General features: G+C 33.9%; 1 protein-coding gene across 1 annotated transcript; it reads right to left on the bottom strand.

Moving 5' to 3' along the window:
• Positions 1 to 21,240: 21,240 nt before the first annotated feature.
• On the bottom strand, positions 21,241 to 24,883 carry LOC140864726 (pentatricopeptide repeat-containing protein At1g02150-like). Its single transcript, XM_073269057.1, has 2 exons — positions 24,465 to 24,883; positions 21,241 to 22,875 (listed from the first exon to the last, which is right to left on the bottom strand). The coding sequence occupies exons 1-2, from the start codon at positions 24,852 to 24,854 to the stop codon at positions 21,697 to 21,699; spliced, it is 1,569 nt and encodes a 522-aa protein (XP_073125158.1). The 5' UTR covers positions 24,855 to 24,883; the 3' UTR covers positions 21,241 to 21,696.
• Between the last annotated feature and the right edge of the window lie 278 nt (positions 24,884 to 25,161).

Here is a 25,161-nt window from a genome sequence, read left to right as displayed (position 1 = left end):
ACGAAATCGTGGCCGTTGAAACCCGCCGGGTCAACCGGAATTTTTTTTTTTTAAAAAAAAAAAAACCTATTTGTTATCTATAAATACCCCCAACCTCCTTTCATTTTATTTACACAATTCTTTCTTCATTCTCTCTATTCTCAATTCCTTTTAATTTCTTGAATTATCAAATATATCAAGTTTCGATTATTAGTTTATTGTCAATTGTTGATTTATTTTCATATTTATACAATTACAAATGTCCGGAGCGGGATCAAGTCGTAGGAGTGACAAAGGAAAAGGAAAGAAAAAGAGCATCATACCACCCGAGGTCGAATATCCTCAATTCAATATCGATGGATTTGATCTTGAATATTCCGATGATGAAATTCAAGAAATTCGACAAGAGGCGCAACAAAAACAACAAGTTGAACAACCACCACCACCACCACGTCATCATGCAAGTCAAGAAAGTATGAACGATCCGGCGGCCTCTCAAAGACAAACTCGAGCGGTGCCTCGCCCGACATCAGATATCTTCACCAAACACTTCGACAAGGTGACGCTTCCCTCCGGTGATTTGCAAGCCAAATGCAAATATTGTTTAAAATGTTACAAATTTAAACAAGAAGGTGGTTATGGAACTTTGACGCGGTATATCGAGAAAAATCATCCGTTGGAAATTGGTATTGATCGTGGTCAAACTCAAATTCCGGCATTCTCTTCTCAATCGGGTAATGAATCTCAACTATTTAAATATAATGAAGCTAGATTTAGAGAAGAAACGGCTAAATTTTTTGCGGTTGAACAACTTTCTTTTAGTTTTAGCGATAAATTATCTTTTAAAAATTGGCTTTCTACAAATACAAATCCTTCTATTAGACGTATTCCAAAAAATAGTCTCAAACGCACAATGAAAAAGTTAGTCGTTGATCAAAAGAAAGAATTAATTAAGAAATTTTATAGTTTGAATAATAAAGTTTTTTTGTGTTTCGATATTTGGAGTGATCATTGGCAAAGTTGTTCATATATGGGTATTACATGTCATTGGATTGATAATAATTGTAACATTCAAAAAAGGTTGCTTGCATATAGATGTATCAACGAATCACACACGGCACAAAATATTTCGCAACTTATATTTGTTATTTTAGAAGAATATGGTCTAACTACCAAAGTTTTTTCAATGTCTTTTGATAATGCTAGTGCAAATACTTCTAGTATTAGTGAGCTTATTGAAATATGTAAACCATCACTAGGTGGAAAATTTTTTCATATTAGATGCACATGTCATATTTTAAATTTGTGTGTTCAAGATGGGCTAAAAAATTTAGGCACACATATTCAACCAATTAGAAACGCTATTCATTATTTATGGACGCACCCCCAAGCTATGAAGCAATGGAAAAAATTTTATAGAGTAAATGGTATGACGCCTAAGCGGTTTGCACGAGACGTTCCAACTCGTTGGAATTCAACATATAAATTGTTATTATCCGCTTTTGAATATAAAGATTTATTATGTACATTTTTTCATCAATTTGTTCAAGCTCGTGATATTTATTTGTTTTCAAATCAATGGAACATATGCACTAGTATTTGTGAAATTTTAAAAGTTTTTAATGGTGCTAGTGACCAATTATCCGGTGTTTATTACCCTACTTTGCATTTAGTTTTAACACATTGTTGCAACATTGCTTGTATTTTTCATGAACATGTTAATTCTAATGATAGTGCTTTATCTCAATGTATTCTCGTCATGAAAGCAAAATGGAAAAAATATTTTTTGCTCATTCCTGAAATTTTTTTATGTGCTTTTGTTTTAGATCCTAGACTTAAATTAGATAGCTTAAGCGACATGTTAACATTATATTATGAATCTTTGGAGCCTATTGCGGAAACGATTCCTTCTATCTCATTGATTTTGTTTAATATTAAAACTCATTTACTTGATATTTATAATGAATATAACATCAAATATGATGGACAAATTATTTCACATGAAACACAATCCACTGCAACTAGTAATGTTATTTCTAAACTTACTAAAGCATAACTTTTATTAAGGGAACGGACGAAACGTCCACGAGGATCCTCAAGTTTCAGTCAGGAACTTGAGAATTATTTTACCACTACTTTTGATTTTAGTGATACAGATGAGGAAAACTTCGATATTTTGAGATAGTGGTCGCAAAAAACACAAATATATCCAATTTTGGCTATAATGGCAAAAGAAATTCTAGCTTGTCCGGTTTCAACAGTTGCAGTGGAGCAAGCATTTAGTATTGGAGGAAATACATTGGACGAGAGACGTTCTAGCTTAAGGCCGAAAAATTTGGAAGCCCAATGTTTGCTCAATGATTGGTCAAAAGCCGCTATTCGAACACAACATATTCAAAGTGATGAAGAAGACCAAGATGATACCGAAGAAACATCCGGAACTACGACGGGAGGAAATGCGAGTGAAGTAGAATAAAATGTAATAGATTTGTAATATTAAGTCATAAGATATTAAGATGTTGAAATTCTAATATATTGTTTATTTAATAAATGTAATAGATTTTTATTATGGAGATATGAAATATTTGATTGAGATTATTTAATTAATATGTCTTATTAAAAATCTGTTTAAAAATTTAAAAAAAATTAAATTTCAAAGGTGCAGCGCCCCAGCACTGCATTGACAGCGCTGGGGCGCTGCAATTTAAATATTTTTTTTTTAAATAGCACGGGTTAGCCCGGACCTTGAACCGGCGGTTAACCGGACCCGGACCGGAACCGCCGATTCACCGATCCGGATCGGAACCGACCATTGGCGGGCCGGTTAAGGGTTGGCTAAAATCCAACCCGAACCCGGACCGTGGCCAGGTCTAGGCTGAACTAACGTAATTTCAGCCTTCATCAATTATCATATTGACCGGCCCGTCTTATGGATAGTAGATTCATGATATATCTATATATATATATATATATATATATGTTCATCAATTTAGCTCTCTGTGTATTTACATGTGTCCTATTTGAATCCTATTTAAGTCAATGCCTACGTTCCATCAAGTTTCCATGAATTGTGCAGCAACCTTCGGTTAATAATTTCTTGTGACTACAAATTAATAACTTAATTAGCTAGTGTTTTTATAAAATGAATCTACAAAAATAGATATATTAATTTGATATCACACTTCACGTGATTTTTTTTATTTTTTTGAAAAAAAAGAAAATAGTTTATATACACGAGAATCGAATGGCAGATTTTTATTTTTGTAAGAATATTAATGAGAACCATTTTTTTTATTTTCTTAATACAAAAACGATGAATCGATCGGAAAATCATTTCGAACATTATAACATTTATACACCGGAAAAATGTTTTATTTGTAAGGATTCAAAACTATCTATATTAACTTAGTCTAATTGGTTTCGTTTATAATATACTGACACAATTACTAATAACACATTAAATTTTTTGTCATGTTATGTTTTGAACTAATTGATTAATTGCATAAATCCAATGGATAAAACAAATCAAGATAGCAAAGGGGACATGTACTGGGACCTGATTGGTGTGTAATATCAGTTTCGTTTTCTCCACACTTAATTACAACAACTTTAGTTAATTAATTATTTTCATAAAACGATAATGAATATTACTATATTAATAATATTATTTACATGATTTTATTGTGCAGTTTCGTTCACAATTAGCTCGGACGTGACAATATCAATATCATTAGAGATAATATATATATTTAATTGACTCACATATATTTCATAAAACAACGGTTTAATACAACAACAAAAAAGAAAATAAATTTTATGATTCATTAACTTGTACAATATTTTTTGTTGATTATATTATATTCATTATCTTTACAAAGTTTGATTTTAGTCACTGACTTTTAGATTTCGGTTAATTTGGTTCAATTGTGGCAAGAAAATGTTGATGTGACATCACGTCATCAGAAAATATTGAAATGTCAAGCTGTTGTACAAAAAATTTGATTATAATAATCAAAATTAAAAATTAGTGCACTAAAAATCTAAAACCAAACTTTTGAAAAGTTGATAAAAAAAAGACATTTTCCCTAAAATTTAAAATGCAGACTACTCGCGTATCATTTTATAATTTTATCAATTGTTTATTTTTTTTAAAGTCTGTTTTTTGACAAAATGTGGGATCCATGTCAATATACAGTCCAATACATTTATTATAGTTACGTATTAGCCGTTGGGCACTGTTTGGTTGCTAAAAAATGTCAAATATCTTTTGGTTCTTTCGCACAAAGAATTCATCGAGATTAAAATATCTTTTGGTTCTTTCTTGCTGCTATTTTGTTACAAAAAATCGCAATTTTGACAATTTTGACACTTTATGTTGTCAAAATTTCGATATTAATTAGTCAATTATCTTTGTTTTCTATTTTGGAAATTTTGGCCTATTTCCCTCCAATAATATGCAAGCATGCCAAAGAGAAAATAACTAAATTAAATTCAAAGCATAGAACCAAATTAAAATAACCAAAGGAAACAAAAAAAAAAGGTATATGATTGAAACTTTTGGTTGAAGACATGATCGGAGGTAAACATACTGACGAAGAAACCATTTTCCTCATTTTTTTTTCAATGATTACTGATATATAATTTAAGTTTCATTGCTCGAGGTTTAAATAGTATTTTAACAGTTGTATGTCAATTTAATCTTAACAAGTCTACAACATTTTTCAAGCACAACATAGTCCAACAAAATAAAAATAAATTTTTTTATAGAATATCTTTGTCCAATAATAATAGTAATAATAAAAACATTGATAGAAGATACATGACGGATTACGTATGAAGGTTTTAGTTTGGTTAATTACACGCTAAATTAAATTGGATAAAATCCATCATTTTCTAATTAATATTAGCTAGGCAATATACACCGAATTGAATGTTATATAAATGGTTCTGTGACTTCTGTCGAATATAATTTATCTTCATTTTTTATGTCTAAGTAAATGAAAATAATATATATAGTAACGACATGCATATTCCGGCCACGTTTGACTCAAGTTTTGTAAGGGAACGGGGCTTGCACATAAACAGTTTGAGGTGTTATAATAAGGTGCTAACAACACCTTCAATAACACTTAGAGTAATTTGCAACGGAATATAATTAAAGCGTGAATAAAATAAACAAACAACCAAATAAATAGACTCAGTTAAAATCTGCAAGAGTATAAGCACCTCAGGGCAAAACTTTCACTAGGAAAATAATTTAAAGAGTTTTACAAACCTTAAAATTAGTGAAATCAATTTTCTCATGACAAGTGAGAAAATAAATGAATAAAAATAACTCCTTAAAAATTTTATATGAAATAGAATAAAAAAAACACAGCAAGGAGTTGAAATCTTGATGCTAAAGCTTGTTGAGACGAAAACCCTTTGATCTTTGATCTCCAAGAGTTCTTCAAAGCATCAAGTGATCACGACCGTTACGAGCTTCAGAAGATCTTCTGTTCTTCTCTCAATATGTACGCACTTGAAGCTCTTAGAAATTTCTATGTTGGTCTTTCTCTCGGTTTCTCTCTATTTTTCAGTATCTTTTTCTTTACACGCCTATCTCCATATATAGGCTAGAATCCTTCTTTGTAGATGTTTTTTTGTACACATAGGATTCTAGATCTTGTTTCTTTTTTATCAAGTCAAATCTACAAAGTAAAGAAATTAAATCATTAGAAATAAGATAATAAATATTATGATAAAATTAATCATATCTCAAATCTTAAATAACTATTTAAAACTTGTGGCCAAAAAAAGGCAAAAGATCATAATTAATCTTTTAAAATTAGAAAAGATTTAAGGAATAAATATTCCTTTCAATCTTCCCATTTTTGTCTTTCTGAAAAAAACACCATTTAAACAACTCAACTCCCCCTTGATCAAATCTCCCCCTGAATAGTAGAACAAGTTCTCCCCCTAAGTATACACAAAGGTGTTGTCATAGGATGTTGATAACATCTAGCTGCAACACTCCAGATCTATAAGCACATGTAAAACGGAGAGACATATAAGATGAATAACTCAGAGTAAACACCAAAAATAGTTTTGATTAGGAACAGAGCAAAAAACAAACAAAAAAAAAACTAAGCAAACAAAAGAAAAAAAAAACAACTAAAGCAAATCTAGAATTGATTGCTCTCAGATGAGCCATCAGCTTCAGCTTCTTCTTCATTTCCAGCTTCACTTTCTTCTCCCCCTTTTTGTTCAGAAGGGCCAGCTCCACTTAGTAATGACTTGTAATGAGCCTTCAACCCTTCATAATAGGCAAGATAAGCCTTAGCCTGTGCAATCTTCTGCTCAGCATGCAACAGTTGAGCTTGAACAAAAGTAGGATCAATGTTCTGAGCAGTAGAGGGGGGGTACAAAAATCGCAATGGCAGAGGAGATGTTGGCAACACCTGCCACAACACCTGCAGCAACACCTGATTCAGACCAAGGAAGGTCTATCTTCCTGTTTCCTCGAAGCAGTGCAGGTGCAATCTTCAGCAGCTCTCCTGGTTCAACAAGAACCTCATCATCATCCTTCTCAATCTCTTGAGATAGTAACATAAAATAAATGAGTGATGGATAAGACAGCTTCAAAGTTGGTTGAGCACAGTCTGCAAAGGCCATAACCGTGTCAAACACTAGCCGACCAAAATTGAAGTTGACTCCTATTCCAATGGCATACAAAACGGGAGCCTGATGCTTAGTGACAACTTTTGGAGTTCTCAGATGAAGTCCATGTCTTCACCGAAGTCTTGTGCAGAACAGAGTACATGGAAGTGAGCTTAGCAGTTGGCAGCTTTCTAGGATGAGCTGGATACACTGTGACTTGTCCACGTGTGATGATAGATGTCATCTCATCCAAGTTAGGTAGAGCAGCATCATGACTAGCAAGTGTATGGAGGAATCCATTGATCATAGCAGGACTGAAGGAAAAAATCTGTCCTCGCACATACACTTTCCCATATTTGACATACCGAGGGTCCTTCACTGCTTTAGTCAAATTGCAATAAAATTCACGAACAAGTGCCCTGCAATACGGACCAGCAGTGGTAACAGTGAACACCATGTTTCTTACCTCAAAGAATCTGACCAGATTCTGAGCTCCATAGCTCTCCACATCAATATTGCGTTCCTCAAGGAACTCACGATCAACATACTTATCCCAGCAATCAGCAATCTCCTTGGAATAAAAAGCAGAGGAGTAAGAAGAATTTACCCGATATTCTTCACCCAAGGTGTTGTCCAGGGTGTCGGAAACACCTTTCTCAACATCTTTTTCTTCTTTCTCAGAGTCATCAGAATCTGACTCTTCTGCCAATTCTTTTTCAGCATCTGAGTCTTCACTCGAGTCAGAGATGGAACTATCAGAGGGATGAGGGCGGTTATCAGCAAATTCCTGGAGCATCTCTTCATCTAATTCTTCATTAGATTCACCAGTAGGCTCTGCTACTTTATTACCCTTTGATTTATTCATTTTAGCCATGAACTGGGCTATGAAAATTTCTTCATCATCAGATAACACCGGAGAAGCAGCAGTGACGATCTCCTCAGGAATAGAAACAGATGCAGATGCACCTTTATCTTCAGTAACAGATGGAGTTTCTGATTCTGTGGATTCATCATCAGAGGAGGACTGCATCTTTGATTGTTCTTCAGATTCAAACGACACTGGAATGGTTGGAACAGAGGGTTCCATGACACTAGCTTTGCCCCTTTTTCGAGACACCAGCTTGTAATCTGCATCGTCGCTTGCATCATCAGACAAAAATTCAGTGTCCACCAGAGAAGGTCTAGATGGTTGACCCTTCCCTCGAAATCTTTTCGAAGCAGTGTAATCTGGATTGTAACCTGCTTGTCTCTTGGATCGGCGAGTCAAGGGTTTCGAAGAAAACACCTTGTTCAGCATGCTCATATTTGGCAAATTCTCCACATCGATCTCATTGTCTGGATCTCCTGGAGCAATGTAGTCCAAGGGTACTGGTTCTTCATCAATTGGAATCAAAGCTTGCTCGGACAGAGGGTGTGGTGACAGAGGTGTTGTCACACCTTCAGCAGCATCTTTTGTGTGGCCCATCTTCGATCGAATATCTTGGGGATCAAAACCCTTTCCTGCCATTAAATCTTACGGGAGTGAATAACAAAGAAGAAAAATTAGGGCAATCGAGAAACATAGAGCAATAAGGGTAAGGAGGTGCGAGATAAAACACGAAAATAATATATTTTCATAAACAGATACAAACCCAAATATATATCACACACCCAGCCTTTCCTATTCTCACTCGAATTACAGCCCCTCTAAGGGTAACAAAATCCCAACGGTAACAATCCTAATTAAATTAGGAAACAAATCTCTTCGATTTGTACCGATATTCTAGGCTCAAATATTTCATCAAATATTTCCAATTTAAACTCCTCATCAGAATACAACACCACTGAAACAAAATTCAATCCCTTCAAATTCAAAAATTCAGTGGATAGAGCAAAATTCAAAATTTTTGTTTGATCAGAGTTTATAACCTTTCGGCCCAAGATATTCACAAATAAAAATATGCATGTCCTAAATATGTCTAAAACTGAGTTTGACATGAAAATAAAATGCAATTATATGCACAAATATATGTTGACAAGTGAGGTGTTTTCCACGATATTGGCAACATCTTCCAGCAACACTCCAGGATTCTAAAAAAATTTGTTATCCATTTCATTATATTTTGCAGAAGTGGTAGCCTGCACACTAAAGGAATGATATTCAAAGGACCCCTTTAGGTAGCTTTTTCTATTTGCTTCTGATTTTCAATCAAATTTGATGATTGAGCCTTTTAATGTTTAACCTTTATTGTTCATTTGAGTTTCTGAATTTGCGAAGCCACTTTTTATTTGGGACACGATCATGGAATATACGAACATCCCTCTAATACTTTGTGACTTAGTCAGAACCCTTCTTCAATTAATTCATATTATTCTGTAAAACATTTTGCAAATAATCCTGAGTAAAAACTAGTCAATGGTTACAAGGTATCAAACACATCACAAAGTAGAATGAATGTATGAATGCAATATGCCTAAGATCCTAAAAAAATGCATATGCAAGAAAAGGTGTTGTCACAGGGTGTTGGCAACACTCCTGACCACATCTATGTTATGTTTATAATGCACACATACTAAGAGACTTCCTTAGATTGGAAAACCTCTCGAAATCCAAAGCTTTTGTGAATATATCAGCTAATTGGTTATTAGTTCCAACAAACTCAATTAAGATCATGCTTTTCTCGACCAAATCTTGAATGAAGTGATGTCTAATGTCAATGTCTTTGGTTCGAGAGTGTTGTACTGGATTTTTGGATATATCAATGGCACTAGAATTATCACAATACACAATAGGAGTATCACTCTTAATTCCATAATTATTCAGCATTTGATTCATCCATAAGAGTTGAGAGCAACAACTACCTACAGCAACATATTCAGACTCGGCAGTATACAGTGAGACACAATTTTGTTTCTTACTGTACCAAGACACTAGGTTATTCCCTAAGTAGAAACATCCTCCCAAAGTGCTCTTTCTCTCATCTAAATCCCCAGCCCAATCAGCATCACTAAACCCTACCAAATTTGAATTGGTTTCTTTAGTGTACCACAAACCCAAGTTCAAAGTTCCTGCCACATATTTCAATATACGTTTTACGGCCTTCAAGTGAGTAACTTTTGGGTTAGACTGGTATCTAGCACACAAACAAACACTATACATGATATCAAGTCTAGTAGCACTCAAATACAAAAGACTACCAATCATGCTTCTGTAGAGGGTGTTGTCAACACCTTAGGCAACATCCTCCCTAGACAGTTTTTCATTTGACCCCATAGGTGTGCGCATGTGTTTAGTGTTGTCATTCAGAAACTTCTTCACAAGATTTTTAGCATACTTGCTTTGACACAAAAATATATCATCATGCATTTTTTTTCACTTGCAATCCCAAGAAATAAGTTAACTCACCAACCATGCTCATCTCAAATGTAGAAGACATGCATTTCACAAAATCATCAACAAGTTTATCATTTGAAGCACAAAATATTATATCATCCACATAAATTTGGCAAATTAAGATATTACTTTGAGACTTTTGCACAAATAAAGTCTTATCAACTTCAACTCTTTTGAATCCAATATTGAGAAAGTACTCGGTTAGTCTACCATACCATGCACGTGGTGTTTGCTTCAATCCATACAATGCCTTTTTCAACTTGTACACATGATCAAAATGATTTGGATCCTCAAAACCCTTAGATTGTTTCACATAAACTTCTTCATTTAGGATTCCATTCAAAAAAACACTTTTTACATTCATTTGAAAAATTTTCATTCCCATATAATATGAAACGACAAGCAATAGTCGGACTGACTCAATGCGGACTACAGGAGCAAAGGTTTCATAAAAATCCACTCCTCAACCTGTGTATAACCTTGAGCTACCAACCTAGCTTTATTTCTAATGATGTTTCCCGACTCATCAGTTTTATTTTTGAAAATCCATTTAGTTCCTATAACATTGCCATGATCAGAACACGGTACCAAGTACCAAACATCATTCCTAACAAATTTTTCTAACTCTTCATGCATAACATTGACCCAAAATTCATCTTTTAAAGCTTCCTCAACCTTTTTGAGTTCAATGTTTGACACGAAACAAGAGAATCTTACCTGAGAATATGTAGAGCTCATGCACATTAGACCTGCCATTTTTCTGTAATCTACCTTATCTTTCCTTCGAGTTTGCAAGTCTCCATGCACATCTCCAATAACTTGTGAGGTTGGATGATTCTTCTGAATTCTGCTTGGAATGTTTTTTCCATCTTCGTTTACCTCACTGTCCTCAGCAGTATTCTCAACAGTAGGCTTTTCAACTTTTGATTCTGAAATTTCTGTAGGAGGTGTTGTCGGAGGTGTTGTAACACCTTGGACAACATCTAAATTTCCAGAATTATCCAGCAGATCATCAACTTCATCTTCAGCTATTTTCTTCTTCAGATCTGCAAAGTCATCAAAAACAACATTAATAGATTCAAAAATAGTCATAGTTCTCAAGTTAAACATCCCATAGACTCGGCTATTCGATGAGTATCCCAAGAACATGCATTTATCGCTCTTTGCATAAAACTTAGCAAGATGATCTCTATCATTCAAAACGTGACATACACATCCAAAAACATGAAAATATTTAAGGTTTGGTTTCTTTCCCATGAGAATTTCATAGTAGTACCACTCCTCAAATAAACTCTATTTGAAATATGACATGCAGTATTCAAGGATTCTGCCCAAAAATGTTTTGAAATATTTTTCGAATTTAACATCACTCTTGCCATCTCTTGCAAAGTTTTATTTTTCCTTTCAGCAATTCCATTCTGTTGTGGGATTTTAGGAGCAAAAAATTCATGAGAAATACCTTTATTATCAAACAAACTAACAAAAGAAGAGTTTTTGTGCGAATTCTGATTACCTTCAAATTGTGAAGATTTGAAATCTTAGTGAGAAAATTCTTGAATGTATCAAATGTGTCTGATTTTTCTCTCAAAAAATTCACCCATGTATATCTCGAAAAATCATCTATACATACGAAAGAGTATTTCTTACCTCCAAAGCTTTCAACATCCATTGGACTCATTAAGTCCATATGTATAAGTTGAAGACAACGTGTTGTCACAGATGTTGGCAACACCTTGGGTGACACCCTAGTTTGCTTCTCTTTCTGACATACTTCACACACAAATGGAATACCAGATTTTAAATTAGGCATACCTCTAACAGCATCTAACTTACTCTAAGTTCTTTAGAGTCTTGAAATTTGCATGACCCAATTTTTGATGTCATAGGTCAAATTCAGTCACTTTTGTGTGCCTACAAGCCATATCTTCTCCAAGTTGATAACAATTATCCAATGACTTTGTACCTGTCATGACACACAAATTTGAATCATAAAAAACTTTGCATAATTTCTTATCAAATTGCACATGCAAATTAACATCACAAAGTTGGCTTATGCTTATTATATTGGCAGTTAATCCTTCAACATGAAGCACGTTGCGAAGCTTAGGCAAACCAGCCACATTCAGAGTTTCCTTTCCAACAATGTTTCCCTTTGAACTTCCTCCATAGGTTACTTTTCCACTTTTCTGTTCAACATAATCAGTGAGGAACTTTTTGGAACCTGTCATATGACGTGAGCTACCGCTTTTCAAAGTACCAAGCACCTGAAACATTAGTTCTCAAAGTAGTATAAATCATATAACATTGAATATCAGCTTTGGTACCCAAACCTTTCTTACATAAGATCTGTTTCTGGAGATGTTGTGGAGAGGTGTTGGCAACACCTTAGGCAATACCTTCGATGCATATCTATACCTGTAGTCTTTCTGTAGCTTAAAACAGTATGGTTTGATATGACCAGGTCTATGACAGTAGTGACAAATGTACTTACGTTTTCTTCTGGACACTGAAGGAGCAGTAGGCTGTGGCTTTGGTTTTGGAGGAACAATTGGCGAGGCCTTTTTGGTTGAGCTTTCTGTACAGATGATTTCCTTGACAAACACAGGGCCTTTTGTACTTTCACCAACCTCAAATTTGCTGTTTTCAAAACCTAAACCAGCCGTACCATCTCTTCCCATCATGAGTAGAGAATCAAGCTTGGTAGTGCTTGAATTAAACTTGGCCAATGTAGCTTTTGCTTTTCCGAGTTCTTCTTTCACTTGACTTAATTCCATGTATTTCTTACTCAGCATAACTCCAAGCCTTGACACATCAATTTTTAGATTAGAATTTTCTTTTGAAAGAATAGTATTCATTTTATTCCTTTCAATCCAATCAGTATGTAACTCTTCAAGCATCATCCGAGCTTCTTCCATGGATATTGTCTCCTCACCTGAATCATTATCACACACATTATCAGTAATGGAGGAATTCAAACAAACTGACCTTTAGGAGGTGTTACGTCCAGGTGTGGCAACACCTGCGGCAACACCTAAAGGATTGACTTGAAACTTCTTTTTACTTTCCAGTAGGGCAAATAGGGCAGTGGCTTTTTTCATCTTCCTGCTCTTCTTCATCAGACTCTTCATCACTCAAAGACATGCTCATCCATTTCCTAAGCGTGTTGGCACACTCATTTGCATAGTGTATAAAACCTTGACAAGCATGACATTGAACAGTGTCTAATTTCTTTGAAACAAACTTCTTCTTCCCTTCCAACATCAGTCGAGGCTTAGGAGTATCAGTAGGTTTCCTTGGAGACTGTTCTGGTCCAGTAATTCTCAAAGGCTTGTTAGGAAACATTGGAGCCTTGATTTTTTTATCCGTCTTTCGTGTCTCTTTCATCTTCTTTAGGTAATCATTAAATTTCTTAGTCATGAGAGAGATCGAATCATCCTCTAAATCAAACTGATGAACTTCTTGGTGGAATTGAGCATACTCCTCCTCGTATGAAGGCTTTAATGCTTGAAGTGCTATAGATTTACCTTTATTCTTCTCTTGTGCTGAAGATTTCATCTCAAATACTTGAAGGATACTAATCAGTTCAGTCAACTTCATCTTTGAAGTGTTCTTTACTTCTTCAAGCGCCCAAATATTTCCATTGAATCTCTTTGACAAGGACCGAAGGACTTTGTTCACCATATTCTCACTAGCAATAGGTCCTCCAAGATCATGAGCCTCTGTAGCTATCTCCTTAAGTTTCTTATCAGCAATAGTCTCATTCTCATCCATTCTGATATTCTCAAATTTTGTGTTTAACAATCTCAGTCTTGTTTTTTTCACACTATCAGTTCCTTCACAGTGTTCTTGAAAAGCATCCCACGCATCCTTGGCAACTGTGCAGTCAGCTATGATAATGTTTTTGGAACCGAACCGGACTGGGCGGTTCGATCGGAAACCGGGCGGTTCTCCGGTCCGGACCGAATCCAAAAACCGGAAAACCGGTCCAACCGGTCAAAACCGGTCAAGAACCGGTTGGACCGGTCCAGAACCGGAAAACCAGTTCAACCGGTTGAACCGGTTTTTCGAATTTTTTTTATTTCTTTTTGAAAATTTAAGATTTTTTATTTTTAAAACTTTAAATTTATTATTTATATATATATATACATTATTATTTAGAATTTTTACTTCATTTAAAAATTATTTTAATAATTATTATTTTTTTAAATTTAAATAATTTATTATTTAAATAATTTATAATTATAATTGATATTTTGAATATATTTAAATGTTTATTTAGTTTTCAAAATCTTTTAAATATATATTTTTTGTCTATTTACATAATATATAATTTTTGAGTTTTCAAAATTTAAAATATATTATTTATTATATTAAATTATATAAATGATTTTCCGGTTCGACCGTCCGGTTAAATCGGTCCGACCAGTTGGACCTTTTTTTTCAGATAGACCGGTTTGATCACCGGTCCGGTTATGAAAACACTTAGCTATGATTCCAAACATTCTCATATCCACAGATGAAAAGATTGCATTGATTGCTTCCGCATTGTAGCTTGAACGTTGTGTTTCCTCAGCGGTCCAAGTTTTTTCTGGCCTGAGAATGTATTCTCCATCTTCATCTCGCGTCTTTGGAGGATTCCAACCAGTCAGAATACTTTGTCATGCATGAACATCCATCGCTTTGATAGTGTATCGCATCCTTGTCTTCCATAATGCATAATTGGTGTAATCAAGAACCGGAGGTTTCAAAAACAAGTTTGCAACAGACGATGAGTCCATCTTATTCCCTGTAATAAAGTAAAAAAACCAGGATCAGTTCGTAGTGTATCAAGAATATGGCCCTGGTGCCACTTGTAAGGGAACGGGGGTTGCACATAAACAGTTTGAGGTATTGTAACAAGGTGCTGACAATATCTTCAATAACACCTAGAATAATTTGCAGCGGAATATAATTAAAGCGTGAATAAAATAAACAAGCAACCAAATAAATAGACTCAGTTAAAATAATCAAGAGTATAAAATACTCTTGCAGCGACTCAGGGCAAAACTTTCACTAGAAAAAAAATTCAAAGAGTTTTACAAACCCTAAAACTAGTGATCATTGTAAAATCAATTTTCTCATGACAAGTGAGAAAATAAATGAATAAAAATAACTCCTAAAAATTTTATATGAAATAGAATAAAGAAAACACAACATTGAGTTGAAATCTTGATGCTAAAGCTTGTTGAGACGAAAACTCTTTGATCTTTGATCTCCAAGAGTTCTTCAAAGTATCAAGTGATCACGACCGTTATGAGCTTCAGAAGATCTGTTCTTCTCTCAATATGTACGTTAGAAATTTCTATGTTGGTCGTTCTCTCGATCTCTCTCTATTTTTCAGTATCTTTCTCTTAACACGCCTATCTCCATATATAGGCTAGAATTCTTCTTTATAGATGTTTCCTTGTAGACATAAGATTCTAGATCTTGTTCTTTTTTGATCAAGTCAAATCTACAAAGTAAAAAAATTAAATCATTAGAGATAATATAATAAATATTATGATAAAATTAATCATATCTTAAATCTTAAATAACTATTTAAAACTTGTGGCCAAAGAAAGGCAAAAGATCATAATTAATCTTTTAAAATTAGAAAAAAATTAAGGAATAATATTCCTTTCAAGTTTAATTAAGTTCCACATGCATCAAAATAATAACTATTATTGATATTTTAAACTAAGAGTAATTACCACTCCTAATCTCATCATAGGTTTTACTTCGATTGGAGGTTTGGGATCAAACATTATGAACCGATAAGTTTAATTTGATGAGTAATCATTAAAACAAAATTAATTAATATCAACTATTTTTAAATGATTTTTAAGTAAATCATGATCAACATGTATTAAGCGTTAGCATTGTAATATTCACAAGAAAACAGAAATAAAAGGATAAATATACAATAAAGGAGAAATAATTAAAAATCTTAACTCATCGCCATTGACAATTTAATAATAGACGTTTTTTTTTTATTTTTTACTAAAACTAAATCCATACATGTTCAAGTGAAAATAATTGTAATCTATAAGTTGATTGCCGCCACCAACTTTCACTAAATTTCCTAAAAATGAGTAGCTCACGACTAGTACTTCATAGTTCATGTTAATCAAAAGAAATTAAACAATAAAATTATTACAAATTCTTGTTCATCAAATTGATTAAATACTTTGATCTATTTCACTGTCTGAGGATGTCCTAACCTGAGCTCAAGATCTATATCTTCAATGGGACTAATCTTGCCACACCTATTACTTGAACATTCTTTAGTACCATGCGAAAATGGCGAAGGCGGCGACACGCAAGCTTTCTTTCGTCTCTTGCAATCAGCCGTTTCGACGAACAAATGATCGCTCGCGACGGATGAACCGATATGGTCATGATCAAGCAATGTAGGATGATCAGTATTCACTTTCCTTGGAATGTTCTTGATATCTAGAAAACTGATCCGACGGCGTTCGGACGGACTTGGGGAAGCTCCTTCACTCTTTTCACTTAGTTGGGGGCTTGGGGATTGCTTGAGCCGAGCTCTATCACGTCTGTGGACATTCATGTGGCCTCCGAGGGCTTGCGCGGACCGGAACTCGCGTCGGCAGAAGCTACAACTGTATGATCTCGGGGGCCAGATGAAACCCCCGAATGGAGCCTGCAGATCTTCGCAAAGATTCATGTAAGATTGGAAGTTTGAATCCATGATTCGCTTGCTTTTGAAATACATTAGATAATTGTGTGTGTTGTAGTGTTCCATTTTGGGATGGGAGAGAGAATGTGTGAGATATATATAATGAAAATAGTGAGATATCAAAGTCTTGTTTCAAGATAAAGGTGATTAGTATGTGTTTATAAATATGAAGGAGAGTTAAAAGAATATAATGGCAGTGTTGAGTGCAATAATTGTTTTGCTGAGTACACAGCAGTTGAATGTGATATTTGAGCTGTTGTGCGGTCAAATTATTTGAGTCATACTATTACTACGAATTATATCATTTGATAAAAACGCGTTCAGTTCGTAGACGTAGGGAGACATGATATATATATATATATATATTGGCATTTTTCTTTTAAAATATTGAACATGATCTTGTTAGTATATATACTGTCTTTTCAGGTTACAAATATATGTGACGGATATATAGTTTTACACCATTTTCTTTATTGAAGTGAAAATGTGATATGTACGCACGGTTACACGATGCTTTTAAAATAAATTATCTCAATGAGATGATTTTAATTTTCATGTATTCGAGATAATTTTGTAATTTTAAAGCACACATAGTTGGATAGGTAGTAAATTAAAGGAGGTACTTTGTGACTTTAAATTTAATGCATATGAAAGCTACAAAAGAATATATCTATCTAGCTAACAAAAAGAAAGCATGCACATATTTGGTCAGCTGAAAAGGCATTGTTCGTAGTTTTGCAGTGTGGTACCTCTCATTTGGCAGTTTTTAGTGTAGTTTCTCCATTGGATTTTAGTAGGGTTTCATATATAAAAAGCATAACCATGAGTACTAGCTAGCTTTCTTTTTGAAAGATACAAGTGCCAATTGGGAACATTTAAGAATTGGTTTGGTGGATATTTGGTTTATATAGGTTCTTGGTTTTCTATTTTGCCAATATATATTTAGTCTTGGTGCATTACATTAGTTTTCGCTTTTTCATACTTAGTCTAATTCTTGGCATGTACATGATATAACAATATTCAGCGTCATGTCAGCAATAACCAGAACTATATCAAGCACTCTCGAAAAAATTGGATAAAACGCAAAAAAAACAGTTTATCACACTAATGCACAAATATTTGACCAATAAGTTTAAAGAAAATCCGATCTAGGGAAACTTAGCTTTATATGATAATTTTTGGAATTTTCCCGAACTTATATTTAGGTGAAAATTACATTTGTTCATGTTACTGTACTTTTTTTCCCATGATTTGTGTTTGGTTTCAATTTTAATCATTTTTTACGCACACACACGGTTTTTGGACTTTTGGTACATCGATTACCATTTGGATCTAGTCTAAGGATGGGTTACAAATTAGTCTAGTTAGTTGCAAATAAAAAAATGCATGAAAACTAAATGTTAAAGATTTTAATACTTGAAAAACTATGTTTTGTTTCCGTCAAAAAAAGAAAAACTATGTTTTGTCAATATAGTGAACGTCTTGGAATATTTCTTGCAATAAAATTCCTCCAATCAAGTCAAGTCAAATAATGCAAATGTCTCACTCAAATTCAATTTTTAAACACCATATAGAGTTTGGCACAACTTATTATTTTAATTATTACACATAATTAAACCTAAACATGGAGACCCAATGGGTGGCAACTTGGTGTTTAGGTAGGCCAAGTTAATGCAAATTTTGAAATTTTTAAAGACACTAATATCCTAATCCTAAAATCGAAAGGACAATATTATATGAGAGGACAGTTACGTACGTTTTAAAGAAATTTTTAGCATTCTTTGATCATCTATATTTATTCATAAGGGTGAAGACCTTCGAATTTTCGGAAAAATCCAGAGATGATAGTTATGCAAAAACAATAAATATATATATGGTCGAGTACATGGGACGATGCTTAAAATATGAGTAGTTCATAATAATTAAAAAAAACTTGATTTTTAAATGGTTTTGAAAGCCTATTCTATTGTAATATTATATTGTTATTCTCGGATAAGAATAAATTTTGAAAAAAAAATTAGTTGTTGTTTCGAGTATCATACGAAATGAATCACAAATCATGATTTTTTTTTTGTGATGTGGGAACCCGCATCCGCTATCTTCGGTGCGCACTGTGTAAACCCCCGAACTAACCTACTCCACCAACTTAAACACCCCTTAAAAACCACTAATCATGATTATTTTAATTACATTTCGCCTTGTTCATTCACTTCCCTCATCCAAGAATAAATATACACAACACACATATATATACACTATTTATTTATTAATTAACTTGGTGTGGTGATGAAGTCTTTTTTAAAATAAAAAATAAAAATTCCCAAGTCCTTTTACTCTATTCAAAAGTATTATCCGAAAACACCCCTACCCATCCAATTATATATACCATTTTTTTTAATTTACATTTGATTTTCTTTCTTATCATTTCAATTTCAAAAATTAATAATTTTCATTTTAAAATTAAAAAAAACCTAATTGATTCTCTAACATTTCTTCGAAACACATGCATTGTATGTGCCATAATCCATTAATATATACTATTAATAAAATAAGAGGGATGAATAGTAACCACTTTTTTTTGTGAAACCTTTTTCTTAATTCCAAAACTACTTTTTCACACATTAATTCTTAAACATGTTTAATTTTGTAGAGATTCTTAAGTTTTCACAGTATAAACAAATATCTTATAACTATTAATAATAAAAAAAAACCTTATAACTAAATATTATATCATATTTATTTTTGTAAAATATTGTATAATTAAATCCAAATTTTCAAAAGAAATATGTTCAAATATATTATGTTACACACCATGAGTGTGTTCGATTGCTAGTATATATAATATATGCATGTATATATATACTAATATACATATCAAATATTTGAATTCAATTATTATCATGATCGACTTATAAAGTTATCGGTAAATGACAAGTGTTGACTCCTAGCTACATTATATAAATATTGTTTGTGGAATCTAAATACACCAACTGTGAAACGGTCTCATGAAAATTGTATTCGTAAGACGGATAGAGTCGGTCGTATATACCTGCAATGAAAAGTAATAGTACATTTGACATAAAAAATTAATAATACTTTCAAAATCGACATGTGAGACGATTTTATAGGATTTTTGTGTTAATTTATTTGGATTGTTAAAAAAATTAATTAAATGTTTTTTTAACCATATTTGATTGATTTGGGTGGATATTACCCATTGTAAGGGCCTAGCCTTCGACGTGCAAGGGTATTGTCAAAAATACTATTTTCTGCACATGGGAATTCCGACTTCTTGTAATTAATTAATTTCTATAATCCAAGATTAATTCTAAATAAAAATAATAATCCGAGAAAGGACATGTAGCTTCATTCAAAAACTAACTCATTGACTAAAAACGACTGATTATTGTCCTTTAATTTGCAAGAAACGTATAATTTAATGCAATAAATATATACATTTAAATTGTCTTGTATTTCTAGATTCTATCTTCGATGTCTTTATTCGGAAGATTGTTTCTCCAATCTAATTGATATTCGGGTATTGATTGCAAGAAAACAAAGGCAAATTAAAAAATTCAAGTGAGAATTATTAAAGTAAATAGTAATAATTGTTGCCATGTTTAAATAATTCAAGAAACATTCTTGCCGACTAATTTAGAGACTTAGCCTTGCCTTATCTTCCCTTCTCATGATAAATTGAGACGTGACGCCCACATAGGCATAGACGAGTTGGTAAGGCTTGAGGTGACATGAAAAAAAATTCTCCAGCGTTGCGGGTTCGATCCTCGTGTGGAGCATATTCCCTGCTGAAATATTGTTGGGGTATGCTCTGGGGATTGGGTCATGTGCTCCCTCTATCAAGTCCCTGCCGCTCGTGCACATCCCTCGATTTACCCTCCACATGAGTCAATGAATCTCTGACTCATATGAAATGAGGTCTCCTTCGGGGTCAACCCTTTTAAAGATAAATTGAGACGTGACACTCGGCCACTTGACAAGTACTTACTTTACTCGTATTAATGTTTTTCCCGGAAATTATGATTTTGATGTGGTATGTTTATTCCACGTAGTTTGTAGTTTTTTTCTATTGGCAAATTTCAATATTAGTATATATATATATTTTTTTAGTTAAGGAAGAGATTGTTAATTGGATCTCGAACTCGAGACATCGTCCCGCACTCGAAACTTTGATGCTATAAGTCATCGGCTACATTATTTTTTTTTTTTTTTTTTTTGCAATGTTTGTTTTTTCGGACTTGATGCTAATTTGTCATTGACACAGCCATGACGTGCACTAAGGTAGTGTCAATTCTCAACTTTTGCTTAAAAAAGTTTAACAAAATTTCAAAATTTTGTGAAAATAATTGAGAAGTGTTTCTTATAAGATCTCCCAAACACTGCATCTACAATAAATAAATCAACTTAAAAAATAAATTAAACATGTATCATATTCCCCAATACAATTTTTCAAGACATGAGAGAGACTTTTGAGCACATTTTTAAGAACCACTCAAAAACACTACCAATACCAAGCATGTTCAAGTTTTTTAGAAGAAAATAAATGCTTATTTTATATTCAAGGAATGAAGAATATGTGCTAGAGAATGAAACTAAATCACAAGCAATTAACTTGATAATTTCAACCTACAAATTATGCAAACTTGAGAGGCTCAAAAGAGGCTAAGCCTGCCGGCATCATCTGAATAGTTCTTAACACAGAAGTGTACAAAAGGCAAACCCAAAGCTCATTGAGTTGCAATACAAAACTCCATACCACAGCCTGAATCAACTCATCGACATGAGCTTATCCATAGAGCAAGTGATCAATTTTTACCCCCCCAAAACAAAATCAGCTTGTTACATCTTCGCGGAGTCATGCTAAAAGCTTTGGAGAAACCCAAACGCTGGTTTTCTTGGTATTCAAAAGTAGCTAAGAAATTCGAAATTTACTATGAAAAGATACCACAATGCAATCTTAGTAAGGCAATTAAGTACCTTGGGCCAAGTTTCTGTTCTTAAGCGTCCCACCGATGGATATGGGAATGCATGACATGTAACTTTCATCATCAAGACAACCTGCTAGCCTCAAGATCTTTAATAAGGCATCCTTAGTAGCTGTATCTGCCTCTTGCTCCGAAATGTTGAGAATCGAGGATATGGTCGTGGGTTTTGGCTTCCAGCTCTTGGAGCCCGTAGCCAAAGTGGCATTCTTTAAGTAAGATAATGCCTCAGGGATCCTCCCATTGTTGATATGGTCTTCTGCAAGAATCTCCAAAGTCATTGCATTTGGTTTTCCTCCCATGTCAACCATTTGGTCGAAAAGGGTTTCCGCTTTTTCAGAAAGCCTATTTCTAACGTATGAACCCAACAGAAGATTTCCAACTTTAGGGTCATAGACTGACATCACTGAAAGCCATTCATCGTAGATTTCCTCAGCACCATCAATGTCGTCCAATCTTATAAGAGAAGAGATCATGGTCTGGTACCCCAAATTCAGAATCCTGACAAAGGCAGCCTTGTAAATGTTCCACATACGATAAACATCCGCTTTGCTACCGGCACTGGCATACAAACTAATGAGATAATGATACGGCACACGTTCCTGACCTGTAATCCTAGTTTCAATCATCCTCAAACAATTTTTAGCTTTCTCAAATTGTTTTAACTTAATATACACTGTTGCCATTGTGCTGAAGGTGGTCCAATTCGGACTCGTGGTAGTATCCAGTCGCATCTTTTCAAAAACTTGTTCCATTTTCTCAGCGGATCCTTGAGACCCGCGAGATGACAACCAGATGTTATAGGAGTACATATCTAATTCTATATGTTCATTCTTCATTTCTTGAACCAGTGACTCAACCTTTTCATGATCTTCAAGAGTCAAATAGAGGGTCATCATGACATTGCATGGAAGTGTATGGCTAGCATAACCTCGATTTCTCATTTTGTTCATTAGAGTTTCGGCTTTTTCCCTCATCCTTGCTTGTGCATACGCGTTCAAAAGAGCACCATATACTCTTTTATCTTTCAAGGTATCTGGCAAGTTCAGGAAATATTGTTCAGCACTTACAGCACCATATAATTTGGCAATTAAATCCAGCTGAATTGCAGCCTCACTGCTGCCTACTCTGTACTTCTCTGCTCTGTTGTTCATCCACTCAAGCACCTGCAAAGCATACCAAATTTCAGCCATGCGATAAGGGAACCAGCAGTGGCAGAGAGAATTTTCACATAGGGTGGCAGAGCTACAATTCACAAACAATTAAGGAGAGAATCCATAATTCCATGTATATAAAATACGAAAATAAATGGATCTGTTGAAAACTTTAAGATGGGAAGGGGATCAATTAAGTAACATAAAAAAATTATGTGTATTTTCAAAAAAATTATCTATATGCTCGCGTGCAAGATATCCTAGTATTTTAGAAAGTTTAAGGTAGTAGCTCAATCAACTAACATTTTGATAACCCAAAAAAAATCTTTTTTATTCTATTGATATTTTTCAAATCTGAATTTTTCACATAAAAAAAAATCGCCTCAATTACAAAAGTTTTAGGTCAAGGAAGCACGAAATGATAATGTTATGATTGCTTGCAGAGGATAAGTCAGAGACAAAGGAAAGCATAATTCCAGAATAGCTTAGCAGACCCAACCAGAATTTTTCAGAAGGTGCCAAGAAGTTATGTTGAAATGGAGATTTGAAATTCACTTCCACAGAATGAATAAAAGGAAAACGGGGAAAAATATAATTATTAACTCTAGAGAACTTTGTACAAGCCTAAAAGGGCACCTCATGCAAATACCATGTGATAAGGTTTTATCTTAGCCTCGTTCGATTCTGGAAAAATGGAAACTTCGACACATATTGGATTTTTTGTGGCGATTATGCAGTCACCCATTTATGATCTGAGATGTATGTTATAAAAACTCTATTGCGGACACACTCCCAGTAAAAAAATGCACATGCTACATTTTTATGTGCTAATGCAAGTTCTTAATTCCACAAAATGTTTACTTCCATTGATTTCATAAATTGGTTGTTTTCCCTCCAGTAATTTCAAAATCTATTAGAAATCAATATGTACATTCTTTAAATAAATGTATGCTACATCCACATGGAACCATATTCATCCCCAAAACCAATTCTGTACTTAAAGTGGAGTAGTGGACTAAGAAATATCCACTTAAAGTACACATCCTCTTAAAATTTGTTCAGACTAAAAAACTATGGACATATCAGGAGAGGCTAATGAGTTTTAGAAGTTTCCCATTCCTCAAATACTAGCCTTTTGAGTTAGACTTCTCTGGATATAGCCATGGCTAACATTGGGTTCGCTGGTTGAGAACCACTTATGGATTAGGAAGGGGCTATTGGCCTATATTTATATTATAAAGTAGGCCAAGTTGTATCCAGAATCAAACAGTCATTAGCATTGGCTTCTTAAGGTGACCCAAAGTTGACGGTATTAGGCATCAGCTTCTCAAGGTGGGGGTATTATTATGATATTTCCTCGGCTCCACGAAGAATTATGCCGCTTTACAAATAATTATGAACTCGCTTTAACTCATGGCATTTCATAAGCGTAGAATAACCAAGTGCCCAAAACAAAGATGAAAGAACCACGGAAATACAAAATAACCAAATAATGGTGTTTATGTCCCAAAATTAAAACTCGCAATTGTTCAATAATATTATCTTGAACCATAAAGATAAAGGGATTTTCTATTTCATTTTGTTTCACAGATATATTATACCTCAAGAGCAGATTTATATCGCCTGAACTTCCTGAGCTCCTTTACAACTCTATGAAGATCCCATTTTGAGAGACTCCTGCCCTCGTTTTCTGCTTCATTTAACACCGAAGCAGAGCCCATATTCTGACCCTCCATCGTTGATATTTTCTTGTATACATCACTCCATTTCAACGCAGACCTCCACCCAAATCCAACTCTTCCATAACTTTGAACCCGTGACACGGAAGAACATGAGAAAAAGACAAGATTTTTATCCCTTCCACTGGTTTTTCGAAGAAGTGGAGATGAAAATGAGATAGAATAAGAGGTTTTTGAGAATATAGAACCATAATCTTGTCCTCGGTGGTGAAAATTTGAAGTGGGTTTTGAAGTGGTGGGTTGAAGGAGCATTGCTATTGCTGGCCACCGTCTTCAACTGTGAAACGAATTGGGTACCTCCATGTGATTTCCAAATTAATATATTACTAACAAAAAAGGCGCACACACCTTGTGAGTGTGACTTGTATGAAAATTACATAAAATAAAAAATAATGGTAGGAAAAATGTTAATGAAAAAAAAGAAAAAAGAATACGTGTTTTGTTTTATGTTTTATGACGAATCAATAAATTAATTTTTTGTGAGAAAGTAAAGTCTAATCTAATCTAATCTAATATTATAATAGTTGAGATGAAATGTCGGAGGAGGTGGAGGAAGTGA

This window comes from Henckelia pumila, chromosome 4 (genome assembly GCF_033568475.1).
Source record: "Henckelia pumila isolate YLH828 chromosome 4, ASM3356847v2, whole genome shotgun sequence".
NCBI lineage: Eukaryota > Viridiplantae > Streptophyta > Magnoliopsida > Lamiales > Gesneriaceae > Henckelia > Henckelia pumila.
This window is presented reverse-complemented; position numbering and strand designations above follow the sequence as displayed.